At 39.6% G+C, this 24,150-nt stretch overlaps 1 protein-coding gene across 2 annotated transcripts in view; it reads right to left on the minus strand.

Annotated features, from left to right (window-relative positions):
- The window catches only part of Cops2 (COP9 signalosome subunit 2), a 31,585-nt gene extending 9,504 nt beyond the window's left edge, over positions 1-22,081 (minus strand). The window contains exons 1-6 of one of the 2 annotated variants that reach the window (XM_008831789.1): positions 21,938-22,081; positions 10,523-10,636; positions 8,603-8,680; positions 4,444-4,569; positions 1,216-1,326; positions 1,020-1,097 (exon numbers count right to left, since the gene is read on the minus strand). In XM_008831789.1, coding sequence (XP_008830011.1) covers positions 1,020-1,097; positions 1,216-1,326; positions 4,444-4,569; positions 8,603-8,680; positions 10,523-10,636; positions 21,938-21,991 — 561 coding nt within the window. In that variant the 5' untranslated portion in view covers positions 21,992-22,081. The remainder of the gene's footprint in view (positions 1-1,019; positions 1,098-1,215; positions 1,327-4,443; positions 4,570-8,602; positions 8,681-10,522; positions 10,637-21,937) is intronic. The other variant, XM_008831790.2, reaches the window with a different exon arrangement.
- Between the last annotated feature and the right edge of the window lie 2,069 nt (positions 22,082-24,150).

A 24,150-nucleotide genomic window follows, 5' to 3' on the forward strand; every position in this document is an offset into this window, starting at 1 on the left:
GTGTGTGTGTGTGTGTGTGTGTGTGTGTGTGTGTGTGTGTGTGTGTGGTGTCTGTGGCTGTGCATGGAGGCTAGAGCAAGATGTCGAGTGTCCTATCATTTTCTGCTTTATTCCCTTGCTCACTGAAGATGAAGCCTGCTGTTTTTCAAATAGTCTGGTGCCCAGTGAGTCCCAGCAATCCTCCTGTGCCTACCCCTACCCCAGACAGCTGCATGGCCATTCCAATCTATTTAAGTAGGTGCTAGGGATCTGAATTTGGGTCCTCCTGCCTACTCAACAAGCCTCCTTACCGAGCCATCTACCCAGGCCTGTGCGTTAAGTTTTGATGTTGGAAAGTGCTTGCCACTGAGTCTGACACCCACCCCCCGAATCCACATAATGGAAGGAGAGAACTGACTCCTATAAGTTGTTCACTGACTCACTGACTTACACATGTACTCTGCAGTGCACACACACACACACACACACACAAATATATTAGAAAAATAAAATTCTGGTTATGCTGGCTAGGAAATATATTTATAGTCCTTAAATCTTCACAACTGCTTTAGAGCCATGTCAGAATGCACTTTCTGGCTATTACCTATTACCTCCAACCCCAAGACAGAGTCTCATTATAGAGCCCAGGCTGACCTTGAACTTATGATTTTTTTTTAATAGTTTATTTATTTTTATTTTATGTGTATGAGTGTACTGCCTGCATGTATGTGAGTGCACCTGTGTTGTGCAATGCTGTGGAGGTCAGAAGAGGGCTTCGGATTCCCCTGGAACTGGAGTTAAGAACAGTTCATAGCCGCCATGTGGGTGCTGGGAATCGAACCCAGGTCCTCTGCAAGAGCAGTCAGTGCTCTTAACTGCTGAGCTATCTCTCCAGCCCCAAACTTATGATTCTTTAAAACCTTAATCAATTTTATTTCTGAGATGGGATGTTTGAACACAAACATCCCTAAACAATAAACTGAATATAATTATTTCATGTTTTTAGTATAAAGAGATATTAAGAAAACAGTGAATGCTACCTGACAAGACTGATGTAACTGGCGTAAAATTTTTTGAAGTTTTCCATATTCTTCTCGTTCTAAGTATAATTTTCCAAGCTGTAAAAAAAGCAACTTATTAAAATCAAAAGCTCTGAACAGGAGGAATGTATACTTAGGAGAGAGTACTAAGGACACCCACCCACTCTCCAAAAGGATGAACAAATGTAATTGTTACCTTTGTGTTTGTCTTAAACCACAATCTATCATTCTTAGCATCTTTCAAAGCTTCCAGTGTTGTTTCATAAAATTCCTGCAGTAAATCCATCTGACATAAAAAATCAGAATTCTATAATTGTAAACAGCAAATTTGTACCTGTTAATAAAGTTAATTTGAACAAACTAAAAGTGCATCTCTGAACTTTAAACATATAAGATACACTATTTTTATCATATCAAATGTCTTCTAAAGCCCAAAACATTAACATAGACCAAATTTACAAGTGCCAAGATCTGCTTTTATTTGTTTTGTAAAACCCAGAAAATATTTTCCTATATAAACTATATGGCCACACATTCTAATGCCGTAGTAGTATAGATCCATCCTCCCCAAGCTAATGACTCATTTTAATGAACAGAATGACATGCTATGCTTTTACTAACAGTACTCATTCTATCCACTCATCCCTTATTCAGTGTCTATACTACAAACACTAAGCAAACTGCTAGAGAGAAAAAAGGAATGTTTCTTCTCTCAAAATGGCTTTATTCTTTTATTTTTTTTGAGACAGTGTCTCATTCTGTGGACCAGGCTAGCCTGAACTCTTGGTGATCCTATCTCATCTTCCTCGGTGATGGGATTATAGGCATGAACCACCACACCTCACATCTGGTTTAAAAATGGTCCTATTCTCTCAAAATGTGACTTATGAATTGGACTGTTCAGCTCTCAAGCCATGGGTTACCTTGAAACTGAGTGGGATGTTCATAGCCACTATCTGTTTTACACTGTCACAAGCTCCTCTGCTCACCCTCCTCCCTCTGTGGCTCTGTCTTTGGATGTCTGGATCTCTAAATCTCTACTTAACAGGTACAAAGAAAGAGAACCAGGAGAACACCAAAGTTTGGTACTTTCAGGCAAGGCTAACTATTTACTTGTGATTACTAATGGCGTATAGACCGCTACCAGTCAATATTTATTTTACCTTTCAAAAGGCAAAAGGCTTCCATACAACAGCACACAGAAAGACACAGTTGTCAAGTTTAAAAATGACTAATTGTATTCTTCTAAATTTGGCATAACATTTCTAAACATGGTACCAAAAAATGTTTGATGATACTTGTCACTGGAAAATAATTCTTCCATTCATTTATTTGATACAGGGTCTCATGCAGCCCAGGTTGGCCTCAAACTTACCTTTTTCCCGAGGATGACCTTGAACTATGAATCCCTGTTTCCACTTGTCAAGTACTAGAATTATAGGCACTGGCCACCAAACCAGATTTCTTTTGAGACAGGGTCTCACTATGTAGCTGTGGCTAGCCTTAGAAACTGCTCTGTAGACCAGACTGGCCTTGAACTCACAGAGCTCCAACTTTAATCCCAGTACTAGAATTAAAGGTGTGCACCACCATGCTGACCCCAAATCCAGCTTTTTATTTTGTCAAGTACTAGAATTATAGGCACTGGCCACCAAACCAGATTTCTTTTGAGACAGGGTCTCACTATGTAGCTGTGGCTAGCCTTAGAAACTGCTCTGTAGACCAGACTGGCCTTGAACTCACAGAGCTCCAACTTTAATCCCAGTACTAGAATTAAAGGTGTGCACCACCATGCTGACCCCAAATCCAGCTTTTTATTTTATATATATAAATAGCAGAAGAATCATGACATAGCTTATTCTAGATTAGTGTCATTAAGTGTTAACATTCTAAAAAAGTCTAAATTTACCTTCCTCTTAACATTATATGCATGAAAAATATGAAAAATAAACTACCTCAAGAAAGAAAAATCTGGTTGAAAAAAACAGGGGCAGGGAGAGAGGCTAAGTCTGAGAATACTGGTCAGGAATATAAAAAGAAATACTAAACAATATAGAGACCATCTTGTACTCAAATACCAGAGTAAGGAAGCTTTAACAAAAAAGAATATGGGCTGAAGAGATGGCTCAGCAGTTAAGAGCACTGGCTGCTCTTGCAGAGGACCCGGGTTTGATTCCCAGCACCTACATAGTGGCCAACAATTGTCTCTAACTCCAGTTTCAGGGAATTCGATGCCCTCTTCTGGCCTGTGTGGGCATTACATTGTACACGGTGCACTTACATGCAGGCAATACACTCATAGGCATATAAAATAACTAAAAACAGTAAAATAAAATAAAATGAATAATTCAAGTAAAATTTATCTCAGTCCCCAAAGGAATAAAATATATACAGTCACCACTGCCTTTCTGAGGACACACTCTGGAAGTGAGAGCACCACTGCTCCCACACCCACTTTTCCTCCCACCAGCCTTGCTTTCGTCCACTATCACCCACATCTTTTGCTGGTGCCTCTACAGAGCACCTATTGATACTAAGCACTAACTGACCTTCTCAAGGATTTTAATCTAATCAAACCCACACAACCTGTGACATAACTGTTCAGTATTTAACAGCTTCCAATGGCTGATGAGGTGACAGAGTGCATCACAAGGCTGTGCAGCCTAGGCACACAGCTTCAGTGGGATTATACTTGCCTGGCATGCTCAAAGCTGTACATCAATCCCCACAGATGCAAAAACAATTTCATCAAAACCACATGAACTGATAGCAATCATATGGGAGTCTAAACACAAGTCTGAAAAAGTTGACTATAGAGTAAGTCTCTAAAGACATTATTTAAAGAATAACTGGCAGTTACTATCTTTAATGTTAATTAGCACTAGAATAAAGAAAACAGAACAAATAATTTGGAAGCATACTAGTAATTAGTATAATTGCTTTGACAGAACCTCTATGCCTTTTCTTCTTTAAAGAACAAAGCCTAAGAGCCGGGTGTGGTGATGCACGCCTTTAATCTCAGCACTTGGGAGGTAGAGGCAGGTGGATCTCTGAGTTCAAGGTCAGCCTGGTCTACATAGTGAGTTCTAGGCCAGCTGGAGATACAAGGAGACCCTGTCTCAAAAAGACCAAAAAAAAAAAAAACCCCCAAAACCAAAACCAAACAAACAAAAGCCTTAGCAGGCATGATGGTACATTCCTGTAATATCAGTAATTGAGAGGTAATGGGAGGAGGATCAGGTGTCCAAGGCCATCCTTGACTACATAGCTAGTTAGATGCCAGTTTGGGTTAACATTAGACTGTGTCTCAAAAAGAAAGCAACAATAACAGCAATACTCATCCCCCTACCCCGTCCCAAGCCCTATAGAGCCTTTGGTATAAATAATACATTGACAGTATCAAGAGGAAAAAATAGAATCTAACCTGTTTAGATGTGGAGATATAATCAAGAATAGAATTAATGGACTTTTCAGAATAGTTTCTTGTGACTGCACTCCGAATATAGGTCAATAGCTGTTTATATCTATTCATCATTTCTGAAAAGTTTGTCTGTGAGGAAAGAAAAATGCATGATTAGACACATAGTGTGTACTAAAACATGTACACAGTACATACTACTACCTTGCTGACAAAGCAACTACCTTAGCTCACAGAATCCATAATATGCTTTTGTAAAGGAGGAACTATGAATGAGAACACTACATTTTACCTTAGACGTGAGATGAGATTACTCAAACAAGATTTATGAATTCAGACTATTAAATGAAACTTGTTCATTTTCCAAGTTTTAGATATTATTCTTCACTGCAGAACACAAAGATATTCACTGAACAAAAAAAATCGATTTACTTATATACTATTTTGAGTTATTCCAGGAAACAGGGAAGATCTGAAGAAACAAAGGAGAACTAGTGAGGTGTCCGGCATTTGCATATCCAAGGGAGGTTTACTATCCCCAAGTGTATTGTGTAATTCAATTTAGAAGTCTAACTTTATCATATGTTCTAGTCCCAACCATCTCCAACTATTAACCTCTCCTTACTGAGTTCTGTTTCTTTCAGGGAAATAGAACACTGGCAGGTATACATACTTTATTTCTAGTTATTAGGGTGAGGCATAAAGGAATGACAACTATCTCCATACAGCAAACTATTTTTGTTTCTAAGTATGGAAGTTTGACAAGAAAATACGTAACAGGGAACACACTATTAGCAACTTGTCAAAACCCAAGTTACAGAAGAGATCCTTAAGGAAGTAAGATTGTTTCCACTCTGATATTACATTTCAGTACGGAAATAGAATTTTCACAAAAAGGGTAATTTGCATTATTTTATACCATATACCTTTAATGGTCACTGAGTTGGAATGTGAAATGCCCCCTATATGCCCATGTGTTTCAACACTTGGTCCCCAGCTGGTGGCACTGTTTAGAAAGGTTGTGGAACCTATAGGAGGTGGAGACTTGCTAGAGGAAGCAGGTCACCAGGGGCAGGCCTTGAGGTTTTATAGCCTGTCCCCAGTTTTGGTTCATCCTCTGCTTCCTGACTGTAGATATAACATAACCAGCCAATCTCCTACTCCTGCTGCATGCCTTCCCCACCATGAGTGATTCCTACCCCTTTGGACCCGTGAGTCAAAATAAACCCTTTCTCCCTTCAATTGCTCTTGTCAGGGTAGGTATGTTATCACAGCAATATGAAAGTAATCATGACACTCAGTTTTATTCATTCATTCATTGTGTGTCTAGGTGTCATGGGGCTCACATGGAGGTCAGGGGACAAACTGCAGGAGTCAGTTCTCTCCTTCCACCATGTGGGTCCCATGGATCAAATTCAAGGTGTCAGGCTTTGCAAGTAAGCATTTTAACTGCTAAGTCATCTTCTTGTAATTAAAGATGGGGCTAAGATTTAGGTAAATTGGTTTTATACAATTCTGCATTACCTAACACTACACAGCAATACTGATATTGGTTCTACTTTGAATCCAACTAGAGAATGAGAAGGGCAGGGATACTAGCTGAAATCATTCTTGTGACCTCCAACTTACTCACAGATGCTGTAATAGAAAGCAGGGTAAACTAAGGAGACCAAATAACTCTTTCTTACCCTTCTCATCTTTGTACAAGGGAAAATGGAAAATCTAGTCTTAAGAGTAGTCTATTGCTTAAATGGAACTAAAAAAAATTAAACAAGTTACTATGTGGAGACAACCAAGTTTTATAGGAACCATGGTATGATTATAAATCATTGAAACTTAAGAGTTAAACATTAAGTTACTATATTAAAAAATCTCTGTCCCTTAGGACATCTGCTTCTTCCATACCCCTCTAAGCTGTTACAGTAATTATTGGTGTAGTAGTCTTACAAAAATAAAAAGAAAGCACAGCGGCTTTGTGCAACACAACATGTTTTCAGAAGAACTAGAAAGGGCAAATGCAATGTAGATGGTTTTCCTCTGTTAACTAGGTTTAAATGAAATATACAAAAGGTTTAACATGTTCTGAACAGTCCTGAAATGGGGAGGGAGAGCTAAGCTAAAATATTTTATGGATATTTCTTATAGGAGAGACACAGGGAACCATGCTTAAGGGTAGGAGAAGGCAGCAGTGAGAGTACATCCAAAACAGAATCCAAGGACAGGGAGATAAGCCAGGCCTGTAATTCCAGCACTGGGGAGGCTAAGGCAAAAGGTCATCCTCGCCTACACAGGGAGTTCAAGGTCAGTCTGAGTTACATGAGACCCTGTCTCACCCCATCCCTCAATAGTAGAGTAACTGGATAAAAGTGCTATTTGGAGAGAGTTCAATTTTGGACAGATGGGACAGAGAAGCTACTGGGAGAGGGAGAGGCATTTGGAAACACAGAAGCCAGAAAAAGGATTCTGAACCTTTCTAAGTTTCTCCTCTGATCACCTGCATTCCCATCTTATCCTTCCCAGTTCTTCTACCCAAGCCAGCATGGTGGCACATACCTGTCATTTCCACAACTAGCACCCAGGAAGCAGAGGCAAGAGTACTGTCCCATAGTGAGTTCCAGGTTAGTCAGGGTTACACAGTAAGACTGTTTTAATAAAACCCGAAAGAGAAAATGAACAAACAAAACAAAAACCAGTTCTACCCTTGGGATTTAAAATTCATGTCTATACCTAGTTGTCTTATTTCTTTTTGCATAGGTATGTATGGGTGTATATACACATGCATGTCTGTATATGTGGAAGCCAGAGGACAATCTGAGGTTCCTTAGGAACAATATCCACCTCCTCTAAGACAGGGTTTCTCAATGGCATGGAACTTGCTAATTGGGCTAGTCAGGCTAGCCAGCAAAACCCAGGGATTCTCCTGTCTCATCTTCCCTGGTGCTGGGATTACAAGCATGCACAACCATACTCAGCTTTTTAACATGGGCTCTGGGGATGGAACTCAGGTCCTCATACTTTCAAGGCAAGCACTTAATTGGTTGAGTTCCCAACCCCTCCCCTCTACTTCTACCCTGGACTCTTCAATTTTGTGTGGCCAATTTAAGGACTGAGGATTGCCATTTTATGAAAATATAATTCCATGACAATTCCAGCTTATCCATGATCCATTCAACAAAATACTGATCACCTAGTATATGCCAGCTATTATTCTAGATGTTAGAAACTTAACAGTGAAAAAAGCAAAGTTCTGCTCTCAGAGAGCTTACAACATACTGAGGGAAAAGAGCACAGAGAAAAGTCAAAGAGTAAGCAAATCACAAGGAATAAACATAGCAGGGGAAGGCCATCCTGCTGCACAGAATTTGAACAGAGACTTGAATCAAATAAGAGCCATATGGCTATCTGAGAGAACATCTGAGGCAGAGGAACAAGGAGGTCAGTGAGGGTGAATGAAAACAAGACCAGAAAGACAGCAAAAGTAAAGTTATGGAGACTTGTAGCCATGGTGAGGATTGTGGATTTTACTGAGGGGCACTGAGGATCAGAAGATCTGAAACAAAGGAACAGCATAATCTGATTTCCACTTGAAAAGAGCAACCACGATACCTGCATGAATAGACTGGTAGAGCACGGGTGGATTAAGGAGAACAGCTAAAAGGCTTCTGCAGTGATCTAGGTGCAATGGAGTGATGATGCTAGCATGGACCAGAATAGTAAACATAGGAACTTTAAGCAGCTCTCAGATACTAGATACATTCTGAAGATACATAAGGCCTTCTTGATTTGTCAACAGCTGATTTGTGCAGTGAGAGGCAATAGAGGTGCTTGGCACAACACTAAATACTTGGCCCTAATCAGTGGGAAAGAAATCTTGTAATAACCAGAATTTTTAAATTCTGAAATAAGTTTTACAAAAAGCCACCCTACAAATATATAAATTCACATAGTATACATATATATACAATACACCTAAAGAATGTTTTTGAAAACAGAAAACTTTACATAGGTAGAATTTGTTTTAAAATATTACTGTAGTCCTGATTTTGTAGACACAAGTCAATTTTATTGCTTTAGCAAAGCAAATATATGGCATTTTAGTACAATGATGTTTTTACAAAAAGAATTGACCCATTATAGATTTCATTTCTTTCAAAACAAGTCTTACCAACTTGAAGTTAATCTTGATCATTTGTTTCAGAGCTTTAAACCCCCACTCTCCCTTTTCACCTTCTAGTTCCAAAACCTAAAAGAGGGAAGAAAGTTTTAGTGTAACTTAATAACTTAATACTATTTTCTTCTTCTTCTTTTTTTCTTTTTGAGACAGGGTCTTCCTGTAGCCCCAGCTGAGCTGGAACTCACTATGCAGACCAGGCTGGCCTTGAACTCATGGAGATCCACCTGCCTCTGCCTTCCTAGTGCTGGGATTAAAGGCGTGGCTACCACACCTGGCTTCTATTTTCTAATGCAATCCAATGTCTTCAATTAATTTTATAAACTATTCATGAAAATATTTTCCTCCAAATTTCATTCTTGACATTTTTTAAAGAATTAAAGAAAAAGATGAGATATTTTAGGGTAGTGAGCTCACTTTTAAGTATTTTCATTAAAAGAGCAGGAATTGTTTCTTGATTATACGGGCCTAGAAAGTACTCCCCTTCCCCAATGACCTTTGTTAAAAAACCCCAACTAGATTCTGTTCCCATTGGCTCTCCTTGGGCCTTGGCCCTGTCCACACTGAGGCTGCTGGAGAGCACCTGACTAGCCTGGACAAGTGTACCTTTCACCCCTATCAAAGATGCTTCTTTTTGCAACAGACAGAGACTATCACAGAGTTCCAGAACTGGTCAAATACAGAATAAGAGTTTGAGATGCTTAACCCTAAGTGGCACATCTTCAAATCAACCTATATACACAGGATGAATGCATCTCTCAACTCTCACCAGAGAAGTTTCCATATTCAGCAGACGGTGATTAACAGACATCCACAATCGGCCAATATGTAGAGAACAAGAGGCTGTAGAATGCTTATCCCTGAATAGGACATCTATTCCAAACCTCAACCTCCCAAGGCTCAGGGATCATTGCAAAAGAGGCAGAAAAATTTAAGAGCCAGGAGTGGATGACCATAAGAAAACAGAGTCTTCCTGACAGCTGGTCTGTTACTCATATGAACTCAATGGTGCAATGGTGACAGCATGTACAAGCTCTATGCAAGCTCAAACCAGACAAAATCCCAGCATTATATTTATATAAAAATAAGAGAGTACATTAAATTGGGCAGGGGCAGTGGGGGGAAGTGCAGATAGGGGAAGGGATCTAAGTACCATCAAAGTATACTGTATGAAAATTGCAAAAATTCAACAAAGATGTCAAATTAGAGAGAGAGAATGAAAAAGAATCACTCAATTATACTGAAGTTAAGAAATCAATGTGATCTGTTCCCAGAACAAGATTATAGTAACACCATTAATCATGACAATGGCCAATACCAATGACCACGACCAGAAAGCTAGCATGGCTTTTAGGACAGTGACCCTGCTCCACAGAGAGTTTGATTAGAAAACAAACAAACAAACTCAGCAAGAAACCCTTCTGAAATATATGCTTGCCTTCTATCATGCAATCCTTCTAAAAGGTATCACTAAATTAAAAGCCCATGCCTGAAATCAATCACTTTGACTTAATTTCTCTTATGCACCTGTTATAGTTTGGGTGTAAAATGTCTACCACAGTCTTATGCTTGAAAACTTGGTTCCCAACTAGTGGAACTGTCTTGGGAGGCTGTAGAACCCTCAGAAGGAGGAAGTGTCGCTGGAATTTAAACCTTGAGAGCTATAGCCTAGTTCTACTTCTGGTCCCAGAGTCTCTCCCTGCTTCACTGAGATGGGACTAGTCCTAGCAACATGCTCCTGCCACAATGCCGTTCCTGCATCAGGGACTGTACCTCCAACAGTGAGCCAAAATAAATATCACCATCCTTAACTTGTTTTTTTTCAGGTGCCTGGTCACAGCAACAAGATAAGTAATTTATGTAGCATCATTTAAATAAACTTTAAGACACAGAATCAACTGGAAAAATATAAACCTTTTGGAAGCTGCTCAGTGCTGCTTTAGGGTCATCTTCCTTTAATGCTTTAGAATTATAGTACTGATTTTCCAAATCCACATTGGGCTCGGAGTTACTATCCTCAGAGTATTCCTGTGTATTGGAAAGAAAGAGATATCAAGTGAGAGGGGAAAAAATAAGCTCACACATTGCACTATAAAAAATAAATGCTGTTAGGATAGAAAAACCACATTTATACAAACATAACCTTGAACACTGATAATATTTTTAAATGGAGGAGGAATAAAGTACGAAGTAAGGTAGAAATCATTCTTCCAAATCAAACTGTAATTTCCAGGGGCTAGGGAGCCAGCTCAGGGGGTAGGAGTGCTTGCCATGCAAGCATGAAGACCTGAGTTCGAATCCCCAACACAGATTTAAAAAAAGCCAGACACAACAGCACAAGTGCCTGTAACCCTATCAGTGTGGGGATGGGGTGGGGATGCAGAGACAGTTGACTGCTGGGACTTGCTGGCTGCCAGTCAAGCTCCAGGTTCAGTGAGACTAAACTGTCAAGGTGATAAAAGTAGAGAGCAATAGAGCAGGGCATCTGACATCATCCCCTCACTTCTACACAAGTGCACAGGCACCTGCACATGTGTGTATACATCATACACATGTAACATGCACACTAAATAAAACATAAAAAAATTCAATTTTCTTGCTGCCTATCGATGTGTATTTGTAATTCTCATGTTTAAACTTTGTTTATACTATTTCATATAATAGCTGTTTTTACCCCAATTTTTTCTTTCTGCCATACTGTTTTTCAGTAGGAATGGAATTCACATGCTGGGATAAAAGTCAAACGTAGCTGGGTGTGGTGGCACATGCCTTTAATCCCAGCACTCAGGCAGAGGCAGGAGGATCTCTGTGAGTTGAGGCCAGCCTGGTCTACATAGTGAGTTCCAAGACAGCTGAGGCTACCGGGAAACCCTTCCTCAAAAAGACAAAAAAAAAAAAAAAAAAAAAAAAAAAAAAAAAAAAAAAAGTCAAGCGTATATAAATCCATTTTAGTTTACTTATTTTGATTTGTTACGGTTAGTTCAGCAAGATGGCTCAGCAGGTGTGTGTGGCGATCAGGGGACAGCATTCCCTTTTCTTCTTTCACCATGAGGGTTCCTGGTATTCAACTCAGGCTAAAAGGCTTGGCAGCAAGCATCCTTAGCTGTTGAACCATCTTGTTGGCCTGAAGAGTATTATTTTAGATGACCACAAAATAAAAAATTATCTTCTCCTCATGTAAGGCCCAAGTTTATATCATATAAAGAATAATAGTGGAGGGAAAGTGTGCAAACAGAGACACATGGATAGTATTAGTATTTTGTTTTTTATTTTTTATTTTTGGTCTTTTTGAGACAGGATCTCCCTGTAGCCCCAGCTATTCTGGAACTCACTATGTGGACAAGTCTGGCCTCGAGGCCTTGAACGCAGAGATCTACCTGCCTCTGCTTCCCAAGTGCTGGGATTAAAGGCGTGCGCCACCATGCCCGGCTTAGAGTAGTTTTTAAATTCAAATATTTTATTTCTTCAAAAATATATGCCGAATATTCGGTAAAGTCTTTTAAAGGCAGATGAGTGAAGAAAGGTGCATTGAATATAGTATTTAGAAACCTCATCAAGACCAGGTAACTTTTTCAATATAGCAGTGGTAGTATAACACAGGTCCTCTGGAGGGTAACATTCCTGGTGTGAGAACCCCATGGTACTCACACACACAATAAGGACCAATAGGTTTAAGATTTGAAAACCCTTAGGACACTTCCTTCAGGTGGGTATATTTCATAACGATTCACTTTCTTCTTAACTTCTGCTCCTGTTATTTATAATAAAACAAATAAAAGTAAAAAAAAAAATTAGTAAAGAATAAACCAACCAACAATGTGTCACAGTGACTGAACGGTGCTGGATTTTGAAAGATAAATGGGAGTTCTGCTGCCAGACGAAGTAGGAGAGGGTGAAAAGAACAGCAGCACATGTGAGGCCAGCATCACTGTGGGGACACAGAAGGCAATGCAGCTGCACTGCTGCAGCACTCAAAGCCCTAGTCTACCTGAACACCATTCACTTCTCCTTCCTGTGCCGTGCACTTCTCTACCAAGGGAATTTCATCCCTCTAAAACTAAAACAACTTTCCTGTTCTCCTTTTTAACACTGATGTTCCAATCTCATGTTAATCAGAACAATCTTTACAAAATGTATTTTATCTCACATCTCTTCTCAAAAATGACTTTCCATTGCTCATAAGTGGAAAGTACTAAAAATCTGATTCCCAACAGAACCTAGAACTTCCTGTGGAACTTATCCCTCCTTCACTGTGCTGCAGCTGGTCCAACTCCTTCCCACCTTTAAATGCCATTCCCCCTCTTTCCACTTTCTTCACCTGGTTATTTTGGGCCCAGTTTCTTAAACTGTGGATTGTGACCCCTAAAGGGGAACTGAATGTGGGGGGCCACAAAAAATTGACAATAGTTAAAGGTTTCTGACTATACAATAACCTGAATTAAAATCAAATGTAATGAATCCAAGGTGTCTCTGGCAGAACTAGTCACGTCATACCAAGTGACATCACTGCAATCTTGGTTTTGAACACACTACATACACTTTATATGCCAATGCAAGCTTCCAGAAACACCTCAGCTAAGATTTGACAACTCATACATGTTATTAGTTGCACTGTATTCGCTGCATATACAGTTTTCTGCTCTTATAGAAACATAATGGTTTAATTATAGAGAACAAGGACTTTAAATTTTTCTATAGTTACTCCTCTGCATTTATCAAATTAGTTTGTCTTTGAAGAATTGTTTACACGTATGAGTGCTTTGCTTGCATGTATGTGAGTGAGCCGTGTGTGCAATGCCCACAGAGGCCAGAAGATGGTATTGGATATTCTGGAACCAGAATCACAGACCACTGTTAGCCAGCATGTGGGTGCTGGCAACTAAACCCTGGTCCTCTGCAAGAGCAGCCAGTGCTCTTAACAACTGAGCCATCTCTCCAGCCCCCTAAATTAGTATTGTGGGGGGCAATTTGAATTGTGTTGTGCTTGGACTTTTCATTTTAACAACTGCTATCTGAGTTACTAATTTGAGTTTCATCAAAAAAAAAAAAACCATCACTAAATGAATTTTGGTTTGGGAATTTCTAATAATTTCTGAAGTGGATCTAATACACTTTTGTCATTTTATACTATGTATTTATGTGAAGCAATAATCTCAGCACTGACGATTATAAATCAAAGCATCAATCAACTCTGAGAACACAGAAGATGCTTTAGTCTACGTTCCATACTATCAAATATTCATCTTGCTGAACCAGAAAATTACCTTTTGCAGTCTGAACCTTCAGAAGGAAGCCCTGAACTTGGAAAAAAAAAAAAAAAAAAAAAAAAAGAAACAATTCTGATTTGTACTTATACAAAGTATAAGAGTTTGGACTCTCACTCAAAGTTCATTTGCTTTTGATGTATTGGCCCAAAGCATTAGAAAAAAGAACTAGGCCAGGGCTGGAGAGATGGTACAGTCATTGGCTGCTCTTCCAGAGGACCTGGGTTTGGCTCCCAGCACTACATGGTAGCTAACTAACACCCATCCTTAACTCCAGTTCCAGGGAATCAGAGATCTTCTTCTGGCCTCCATGGGCATTGCATGACACGCGTGCACTTATGTACATGAGGGCAAAGCACTCATACACACAAAACAAATTAATTAATTAATATATCTAAACCCAAACAAACTAGGCCATGGTTCAAGGAGAGAAGCAGAAGCCAAAAGGCACAGCACTACAGCAGAATCAAATGACAAAGTTTCCAGCAATGAGGAACTGAAAATATTCTACAAGTTGGAGATGAACTTCAAATTAATTACTTCAAATTACTTTTAATTACTTCAAATTACTGGGTCAAATTATAACATTGTTGAAAACAAGATTCTTTATACTTCCTGCCCTATTGTATGAGTGCCTTCTTACTCAGTTACAAAATAACAAAAGACAGCTGACTGGCTACTCCTGAGAGCTGGTAATAGATACCAGAGGTTTGATGTTAAATGTCAAGTTGTAGAATGAAAAAAGGAAAATGGAGTAAAAACTGAAGGTGTGAAATGAATTAAAGATTTAAAATTTAAAAGACCCACCACATGGGCACATGATAAAGGAATAGTTAACAATTATGAATGGCTTAATAATGCACATGCCATTACTTCTAATAGGCAATATAGAAGCATTAAATACTGCTAAGCTGAATGTTTTTGCTAAATGAGTAACAAACAACTTGCAGAAGCTTAAATGAAATGTTTTTAATAGAAAAGAAACCAACATTTTAATCAATATGTGAAGAATATTTTAAGAAATCAAAATTATAATGGATATGTGAAGAATATTTTAAATAACATTAAGCAATAGCTATAAAATAGTCACTTGAACATTGTAAAAGGGATTTTAAAACCTTAAAGTTCAGTAACAGTTTCAACCTATTGATAAAGTAATTCAGGTCCTGACATCTTTCCAAAACAATCTGTGCTGCATCTATACTATTTGGATCTACTCTTTTATGGCACAAAACTTCAAAAATCTTAAAAAGTTTTTTCTTTTATGAGTTTTGCCTGCATGTATGTAAGTGCACCTGTGTTGTGCAATGCCCACAGAGGCCAGAAGAGGGCGTTGGATCCCCTGGAGTTTGGATGGTTGTTAGTGACCACGTGGCTTCTAGGAACCAGTGCTCTTACCTGCTGAGCCATCTCTCCGGTTCTGTGCCATACAACTTCAAATTGCTGCCTTAACATAAATTCTGTTTTCCCCCCATACTGGAAACTGAACTCAGCACATGCACATTAGGCAAGCATTCCATCACCACTGAATTATTTCACTCAAGCCTCTTTTTACTTTCTGCAACAGGACAGTCTCATTAAGCCTAAGGTGGCCTTGAATTTAATCTGTAGCCCAGGATGGTCTTGAACTTGCAGGCCACCTGCCTTGGTCTCAGTCAGAAATTATAGGCCTGAGCCACCAGCAAATGATACTTTTGGTTAGAAATTCTAAACCACTTCCCTTCCTTCTGTCTCCCTAGCCCTAACACTCCTGGGAAATGTATTCAACAAGGCTTACCTTTGTGATTCTCCAACTCTTCTTAGGCAAATCAATTTTTCTACAGTCATGCTTCTTTCTACATGACATGTATCTAACACAGGGCTTTCTGTGTATAGTTTCCACTTCCCTCACACCCCCACTATGAACGAACCTCTTAAAAGCAGAAATTTTCTTACCCTTTGTATTCCTGGGGCAATAAAAAGTGTTCAATGAATGTTTAATTGAAGACTGGGTAACTTTCTAAAATGATAGACACCAGCCAGAGTCAATTCTGACTACATGCTGAAATGTAGACCCTGCTAAATAGGGCCAATTTTATGGTTTTACATACTCTGTGTCATCAACACAGGACCTAGGAAATGCACATTAGAACAGTCATTATTAGCATGCTTCCTGAGATCTGGCCATATCTACCCAGCTGTACCAGAACCAAAGGACATTGAACAGTACAGGAAATACTGTTATCCTTAAACATTGTATATAATACAGATACTAAGTAGTTATTTATGTTTCAACTATCCATACTTTAAAAAATTTCACTCAAGTTAATGGGTCCTAATTTGTAATCTATGGTGTCAATCAGAATGATCTTTTATTTGTCTTAAACTTTGAGTTTTCGAATGAAATCTTCCAAAGAGAGACACAGAAGCCATCTGACCTAAGCTCTGGCTCTCCTTCTCACTAATGGACTTACGGACATTACTCAGGCTCAATGCCTTATTCTGTCAATGTCTTAGATCCTTTGTAAAAAGCTTCCAATTCTCCTGTAGTCCACACATTCATTTGGATATACTGTATACATACAAATTCACTTTAGGTATTTAGTTTACAATCTTGTTACCATGATAAATTTAAATCTATTGTATTACTTAGTAAATGTATTTACATGTGCTTATTAATGATTTAACTAGTTTACTGATTTAATTTTATTATTACCATGAAAGAGCTGTCTATTACTTTAGCTATCCCTGTTTCAGTCTAAGATTCTTTACACAAAGCACACCAATGAACTAATGTAATAGGCCTTTTAGCGTCTTCTAAATCAGTAGTATTCTTAGCTTTAAGAGGCAGTGTCCAATGACACTGACCTGGATTATAGTAAAGCTTCTGAAAATCTCAAGAAGACTGTGTTTGACGGTTTACCTTATCAAATCTGACCCAATATAATTTTTAGCTATAGTTACAATGACAAAAAGGTGAAAACCTGTTTCTAATTGAAGCTTTTTCCTTCTTTAGCTGCACATTATTGATAATACAGCAAGACTGAAAACATGCCAATTGTTATCAAAAGGGAACTGGTTAAACAAAATATAGTACGTTCACACAATCTATGTAGCTGTAAAAAGAATAGTGGACCAATGAGATGGCTCAGTGGTAAAGGTGCTTGTTGCCAAGCCCAACAACCTGAGTTTGATCCACAGAATCCATGGTAGGAGAAAGCAGGCTCCCAAAAGCTGTCTTTTGACCTCCATAGGCATGGCATAGTATGCATGTGCCCCCCACCACAATAAATACATGCCTGTAAAAAATACTTTAAAAAAGAAATTAAGTTTTTTACATCTCTAAGATGAATTAAGAATAATACATATGCTACATCCTAGTTAAATAAATGGAGGGGATAAGGATGTTTATTTGGTTGCTTATGGGGGCAAGTAATGGGAACTGGCAGGTGGGGAATTAAGAGTACAGGGGAAATGATGTCTCTGCACATATGTGTGTGCATAACTTACATTTATGTGGTGGCAAGAGACTGTGATATCTTGCAGCTAAGATTCATTCCCCACAAAAAGCAAAATTTCAGAGCATTAAAACTGCTATATATTTCTTACAGCTATAATGAGCCTTATAGCTTGGTAACATACTTAACCATGTGAAATATTCTATTTTATGGAAAGTGATTATTATTTTTAAATATTTTATTTATTATTTTTTAATTTTATGTGTATGCATGTATTGCCTGCGTGTAGGTAAGTGCACCCATGTCATGCAATGCCCTCGGAGGACAGAGAGACTGTTGGATACCCTGGAACTGGAGTTACAGACAGTTGTTAGCTGCCATGTGGGTGCTGGGATTCGAATCCGGGTCTTCTGTAAGAACAACCAGTGTTCTTAACCACTGAGCAATCTCTCCAGCCCCGGACAGTGATTATTTTATGGACAATAATTACACTCACTGGGTATGGTGGTGCAAGTCGTTAATCCCAGTACTGGTGAGGCTGAGGCAGGCAAATGTCTGTGAGTTCCAGGCCAACCTGGTCTACATAGTGAGTTTCAGGCCAGCCAGGGTACACTGTGAGACCGTCTCAAAAATAAATTATAATATGCATAAACACTCAAATATACAATTCTCTGACTATACAGCAGGACTTTAAAGAAGAAACTTTTGGAATGAAGTCAGTTTGTCTTAAGGTCTTTCAACAAATATTATGACAGCCAGGAAGATGGCTCAGTGGATAAAGGTGCTTGCTGCCAAGCCTGATGACCTGAGTTTGATTCCTGGGACCCACATAGTGGAAGGAGAACAGACTTCTACACATTGTCCTCTGACCTCTACATGTGCACCATGGCACTTGAGTGCCTAAGCACCCACCCATACAATTAAAATTTTAAAATGTAAAAAGAATATTATTAGAAGTACTAAGTAAATTTGTTACAATGGCTAAATTGCCTAATTGTAATAACTTATCAATCACTGACTTAATGAATGGCACTAGACTAAAAAGTTTTTACTAGTACCATCTCTTACCTCTGTATTCACCACTACATGGATTACAATGCTTAGAAAGTGCCTGCTTCTGCCTCTAATCAAAATCACACACTGTAGAATGAAGAGGCCAAGTATACTGAATTTCTTCTACATTTTTTTCCCCTTCAATTTGTTCTCCTTTCCTTTAAATACTGGGCACATTATTCACTTTTTTGAATAAAAATACTATGGAAACAGATTTTTAACTTTTCAGGTAACATCCTAATCATTTCTACTAGATTGGGCAAATACCAAATGTGGTTTAGGGTATTAAAATTTCCCAATGAATAACAGATAAAGATTATGCTGAGTATCATGTGGTCAGAAACACTCATAGGGCTACTAACATTTTATTTACTTACTTATCGAAACAGAAACATGTAGTCAAGCCTCGCCTTGAACTCAGCATGTAGTCAAGGATGGCTTGAACTTGTGGTCCCTCTGCCTCTCTATCTCCCAAATCTCAGGACTACAGAAGTGTGCCAACAACCCTGGTGTACGTGATGCTGGGGACCAAACCCCAGGCTGTTGCCATGTTAAGTCAGCTTTCTATCAATGGAGCTACAACCCAGTCCTACTTAACATTTTAAATAAAATGAAGTGATTAGCAATTTTCAATAAGGATATTTAAAAAATCAAATCTAGCTGGGCCTAGTGGTGCAGACCTGTCATCCCAGCTATACCAAAAGGATCAAGTTCAAGGTCAGCCTGACAAATCAGACTTTGTCTCAAAATAAAAAGTAAAAATAGAAAATTCCTTAAGACAATAAATTCTATAGACTTCTTGAATATGAACAAAGACCTAGAAAAAATTTTGTGTATAAATATATATATACACACACGCACACCCCAAAACCTCTAGTAACTGTGAAATGGCAACCATCCTCCTTAATCTTTTAAAATATATATAAGGAGGGCTGGAGAGATGGCTCAGCAGTTAAGAGCTCGTGCTGTTCTTCCAGAGGAACTGGGTTCAATTCCCAGCACCCACATGGTGGTTCAGCTAACAACAATCTATCATAACTCCAGTTCCAGGGGATCCGACTCCCTCTTCTGGCCTCTGGGAGCATTGTATGACACAGGTGCACTTATATCTAATGCAGGCAAAACACTCGTACACATAAAAAAATAAATAAATAAAATATTAAAATATTATGATTGAATGATATTGACTAGAAAAAGAAAAAAAATTATCTAAGAGACTGTTATGCTACCAACAGTTTTAACTGTTAGTAAAAGGAGTGTAATAGCTTATACTAACTGACATGATTGGGAATCGAGAATGATATCTATATGAAAATTGGTATTGGCAATTTGGGTAACCCCTTCAGAGGATGGCGTGATAAGAATAGGAGGTAGGAATTGGCTAGGTAGTTAGGGTAAAAAGACCTCAAAGAAATGTAGCCAATTTTTTTGGCTAAAAGTCAAAATATCCTTGGGCCTGTTAGCAACATACTCTGTTCCAAGGCCAAAAATGTCAAAAGTAGAGTGTGTATCTAATCCTTAAAAGATTTTAGGGTTACCTCTTCAGGTGGGAATGTTGGAGGGGAGGGAGTAGACATGGATTTGATCAAAACACCTTATATGCATTATGAAATTCTCAAAGTTTTTGTAAAAAAAAAAAAAAAGAAAGAAAATTGGGCAAAGAGCTATTTAACAGAATGCTTGGATAAGAAAAAACACTTTCACTTAATTTTACAATAGTGTAAAATCTTACTGCTAAGATTTTTTTTTAAGTCAAGACAACTACACATTCAACTTTATTATATTGAACATGTAGTGTAGGCCATGAAAAGCTGGGGAAACAGCAAGCTCAAACATTGTATGTCCAATGAAAACTCTTGCAAAAACTAGTTGAGCATTTCATTAGGATTCTCATTGTCATTTCTACATCATTTTTTCAATGACAATCCTCAAGTTAATCAGAGAGTTAATAATTCGTGTACTCAACAGACTATTAGGGAAAAATGAGTAAAAATATTTTAAAACACTACAAACTACAGTTACAAACATTTAGAAGAAACACTGACAGTTTAAAAACTATTTGTCAGGGGCTGGAGGGATGGCTCAGTGGTTAAGAGCACTGACCGCTCTTGCAGAGGACCTGGGTTCGATTCCCAGCAGCCACATGATAGCTACAAACCGTCCTTAACTCCAGTTCCAGGGGAATCCGAAGCTCTTTTCTGACCTCTGTGGCACTGCACAACACGGGTGCACTCACATACATGCAGGCAATACACACATACACATAAAATAAAAATAATAAATATTTTTAAAACTAAAAACTACCATTCCTAGAAACTAAAAAAAAGTTCAGTTATCACAAATAACATATTCTTAAAGTATGAGGGGATCATTCTACAATTAACCGCCTTGGTTTGTACAAACCTATACTAGAAAATTTCACATTTAGCTTCAAGAATTACCAAAACCTTTATTATGACTTGAGTAATACCGAGAATCTCCATCTTCTTTTTGTGAAATTTGCCTTCTTGTAAAACGAAGGGAAAAAACCTCAAAAACCCTAAATACCAACTGTGGCATGTGCACACACACCAGAAGAAATGAATTATGGATTCACCTATACAAAAAAGCTATATAGTAATTCATAACAATATATTAATATCTTGAGAATGTGACCCTTAAAAGATGAACTAGATGTCTCAAAGCATCTACTCAACTTTACCAAAATGTAACACCACCATAATATACAAGAACCAAACAAAACGCTCCACAAAAAAACAAAGATGAGGCATAATTTTGGTCAAGATCATTTTTTTTAGTTCCCATAGAGGTGCGTGTGTGCGTTTGTGTGTGTTTTAGTATCACTCACAAATTAAACCTTAAATTAAAAAAAAAAACATCATCAAATTAAGCAAGCAAATTTACTTATGCTGTTGATGATTCAAGCACTGGTTCTGGGAAATTTCTTAAATTAAGGGAAAAGCCACTGGTTCGATTCCCTTAATCCCTGACCCCTCCCCAACCCAACAATAACAAAAAACAAACCCTCTCTCCCAGCTTGTTTCTCTTTATTCAGAGACCTGAACAAGTAGTTGACATTTTCCTCATCTAGTCTTGCTCTGAACTCTGCCCTGCACCCTTACCTGAGACCCCAACTGACCCTGGACGAGGCACTGCGCTGCCTTGGGGAGACTAGCGGTTCGCGGTCAGGCCTGAGAGGAGGACCGATCCCTAGTTTTCCGACTACCGTCTCAGCATCTAGGACCGGCACAGCTCCGAAGGCTAGGGGCCCCGAAGTCTGGGACCGACCCGGGCAAGCCGGTACCTGGGCCTCAGCATCGCGCCACGGATGGAGGTCGAGGAGCCGGACCTAACGGCGGCGGGGGCGTCAGCGCTGCCCTGGGGTGCTGGGCCTGGGCGGGACCCTGCAGCCTCCCCTCCGTCCCCAGGCCCCGGAGCCCGGCGGGCCGCGGGGAGAGTCCCGTCACCGCAGCCCGCAACGCTGCGGACGCTCGCGAGGAAGGCTGCGGCCGCTCGGCCTCGGCCCGGACGGCCGCTCCCCACCTCCCATCCCGGGGCCTGCTCTCCGGCCTCACCAGGTCGTAGTCCTCCTCATCATCGCACATGAAATCATCCTCCATGTCAGACATCTTGGCCGGAGGGGGAGGGGGAGGAGAAATTGGAGACAGCCTGCTCCCACAATCCTCCGCGCGTAGAGGCGTCACTCCCCTTTCCCCTCGCCTTCCGGTCGCTCTTAGAGGATCTGAGGGCTCTCCGGAACCAATGTGTTTGACCTTAAGAAGATTTCCTGAGGCGCCAAAAAGTGGTGCACCGCCCGCTCTTCCTGTGCGATGGTTGGTGCCTTAGCAACTAAACATAGCAACTGGGAAGTCAAGTGCTGTGGTTCCCATTCAAAGGGCCTGGGAAACTTCGCTCACAGTGAGCAGTTCCAGACTCCTAGGTGACAGAACTTGTCTCCTTGCCTGGGACTCTGGAACCATCTCCTTCCAGTGAAAGTAAGGGGCAGCCGAGGCCAGAAAAAGACTGACGTGTGACAAGTAGTGTGTCTTTGCCATTGTTTTTAGCCATTTTTCAGTTCACACTGCAGTGGGTGTGTTTGGAGTACCACGATTTACACTAATGTTTGTTATATTTGTATTTGGCAAAAACAATTCTGTGGATATCCCAAATTCATATACATTGATAAATTGAAGCGCCTTAAGTCTTATTCAATTAAGGAAGGATAAACTGACCTTAACTGCCCTCAGGATCAAATCAAGATAACATTCGATGACAGATTTTTTTCTTAAATGCATGCATTGTTGTCGCACAGAGCTATTGGAGTCCAAAATGAAGAAAAATTAAATTGAAAAAAGGGCAAAACTCCTGCCTTTTAAACAGGTGGCACTTCCCGTGTAAACTTCTGATTCCGTCTACTTTAATCCCTAAATGCTGTATAACTATAAAATAGATATAATGTTAGCCTTCTTTGCCCATTTGTTTACTATTATAGCTCAATGTATATGATATATTCTTGACTGATTTTTAAAAGTTTCTACATATTACCGAACCAACTAGCTCCCCGATGTAGAGCAGATAAAAAGCAAGCATGCCCAAATCTCCAGAGGTGAAAACTTTAAGTTCTATATGGTAGGGTGACAGTGATCTTGATTAAGCACGAACAGTGGTGCCATGGTATGTGAATCCTTACTCAGTTTGGCTGTCCATCATTGTCTTCTCTAGCAGTTGTACCTGATTTGTTATCGGTCATCAAATCCACTGGGGAATGGGACAAGTTTGTTTCTTGGCCAGGAATCCTTTGATTCTGAACGTCTTGTGAGAAGATACGATGAGAAACAGAGTCTGTGGTGATGATTATTGTTTGTTTGTTTATACTGAGGCAGAGTCTCCAACTCACTATGTACCTCAGGCTACCTCCATCCTACAGAGACCCACCTACCTCTGTGCTGGGATTAAAATGCATGGGCCACCATGCCTGGTGACAATAATTATTTCAATGCTTGTGTCATCTCTGCAGTGAACATGCAAGTACGGTGTAATTTATTGCTATGCATTGATAATGTTACAAAAATAACACTATTCCAAATGATTCTACATTGAATTAGCACTATATTTTTTTTCCATTTCATATTTTGTGGTACTAAGGACAGAGTTCGTGGCCTTTTACATGTTAGGCAATGTGCTGGATAGCTTTAGTGTCAACTTGACTCACCTGGGTTGAGGGAGCTTCAACTGGGGAATTTCCTTCATTGGACTGGCCTGTGGCCATGTCCATGGGGCATCTTCTTGATTGTTGAGTGATGTGGGAAAGCCCAGCCCACTGTGAATGGTGCCAATCCTGGGAAGGTGGGCCTGTGTTATATAAGAAAGCAGGCTGAACAGGGGCCAGGGAGCAAGCCAGTAAGCAGTGTTCCTCCATGGCCTGTGCTCCAGCTCCTGCCTCCAGATTCCTACCCGGAGTTCCTACCTTGATGAATTGTGACCTGGGAGATGTAAGATAAATAAACCCTTTCCTCCTTAAGTTGGTATTGGTCAGAGTATTTTGTCACAGCAATGGAGAGACAGACTAGGACAGAAATTGGTACCAGAAGTGAGGTATTGCTGTGACAGACCTGACCAAGTTGTTTTGGGGAGGACTGTGGAAGTGTTTGGAACTTTGGGCTGGAAAAGCCATTGGGTGCTCAGAGTTTGTTGCTGTGGAGCTTGGAACAGTTATGCTGAAAGAGTATAATAAAGAGTAGACAATGGAGGCCTGGCTTGTGAAGCTTCAAAGGGAAGCAGAGACTAT

The sequence above is a fragment of the Nannospalax galili genome, unplaced genomic scaffold (genome assembly GCF_000622305.1).
Source record: "Nannospalax galili isolate Female #2095 unplaced genomic scaffold, S.galili_v1.0 scaffold735, whole genome shotgun sequence".
NCBI classification, from domain to species: Eukaryota; Metazoa; Chordata; class Mammalia; order Rodentia; family Spalacidae; genus Nannospalax; species Nannospalax galili.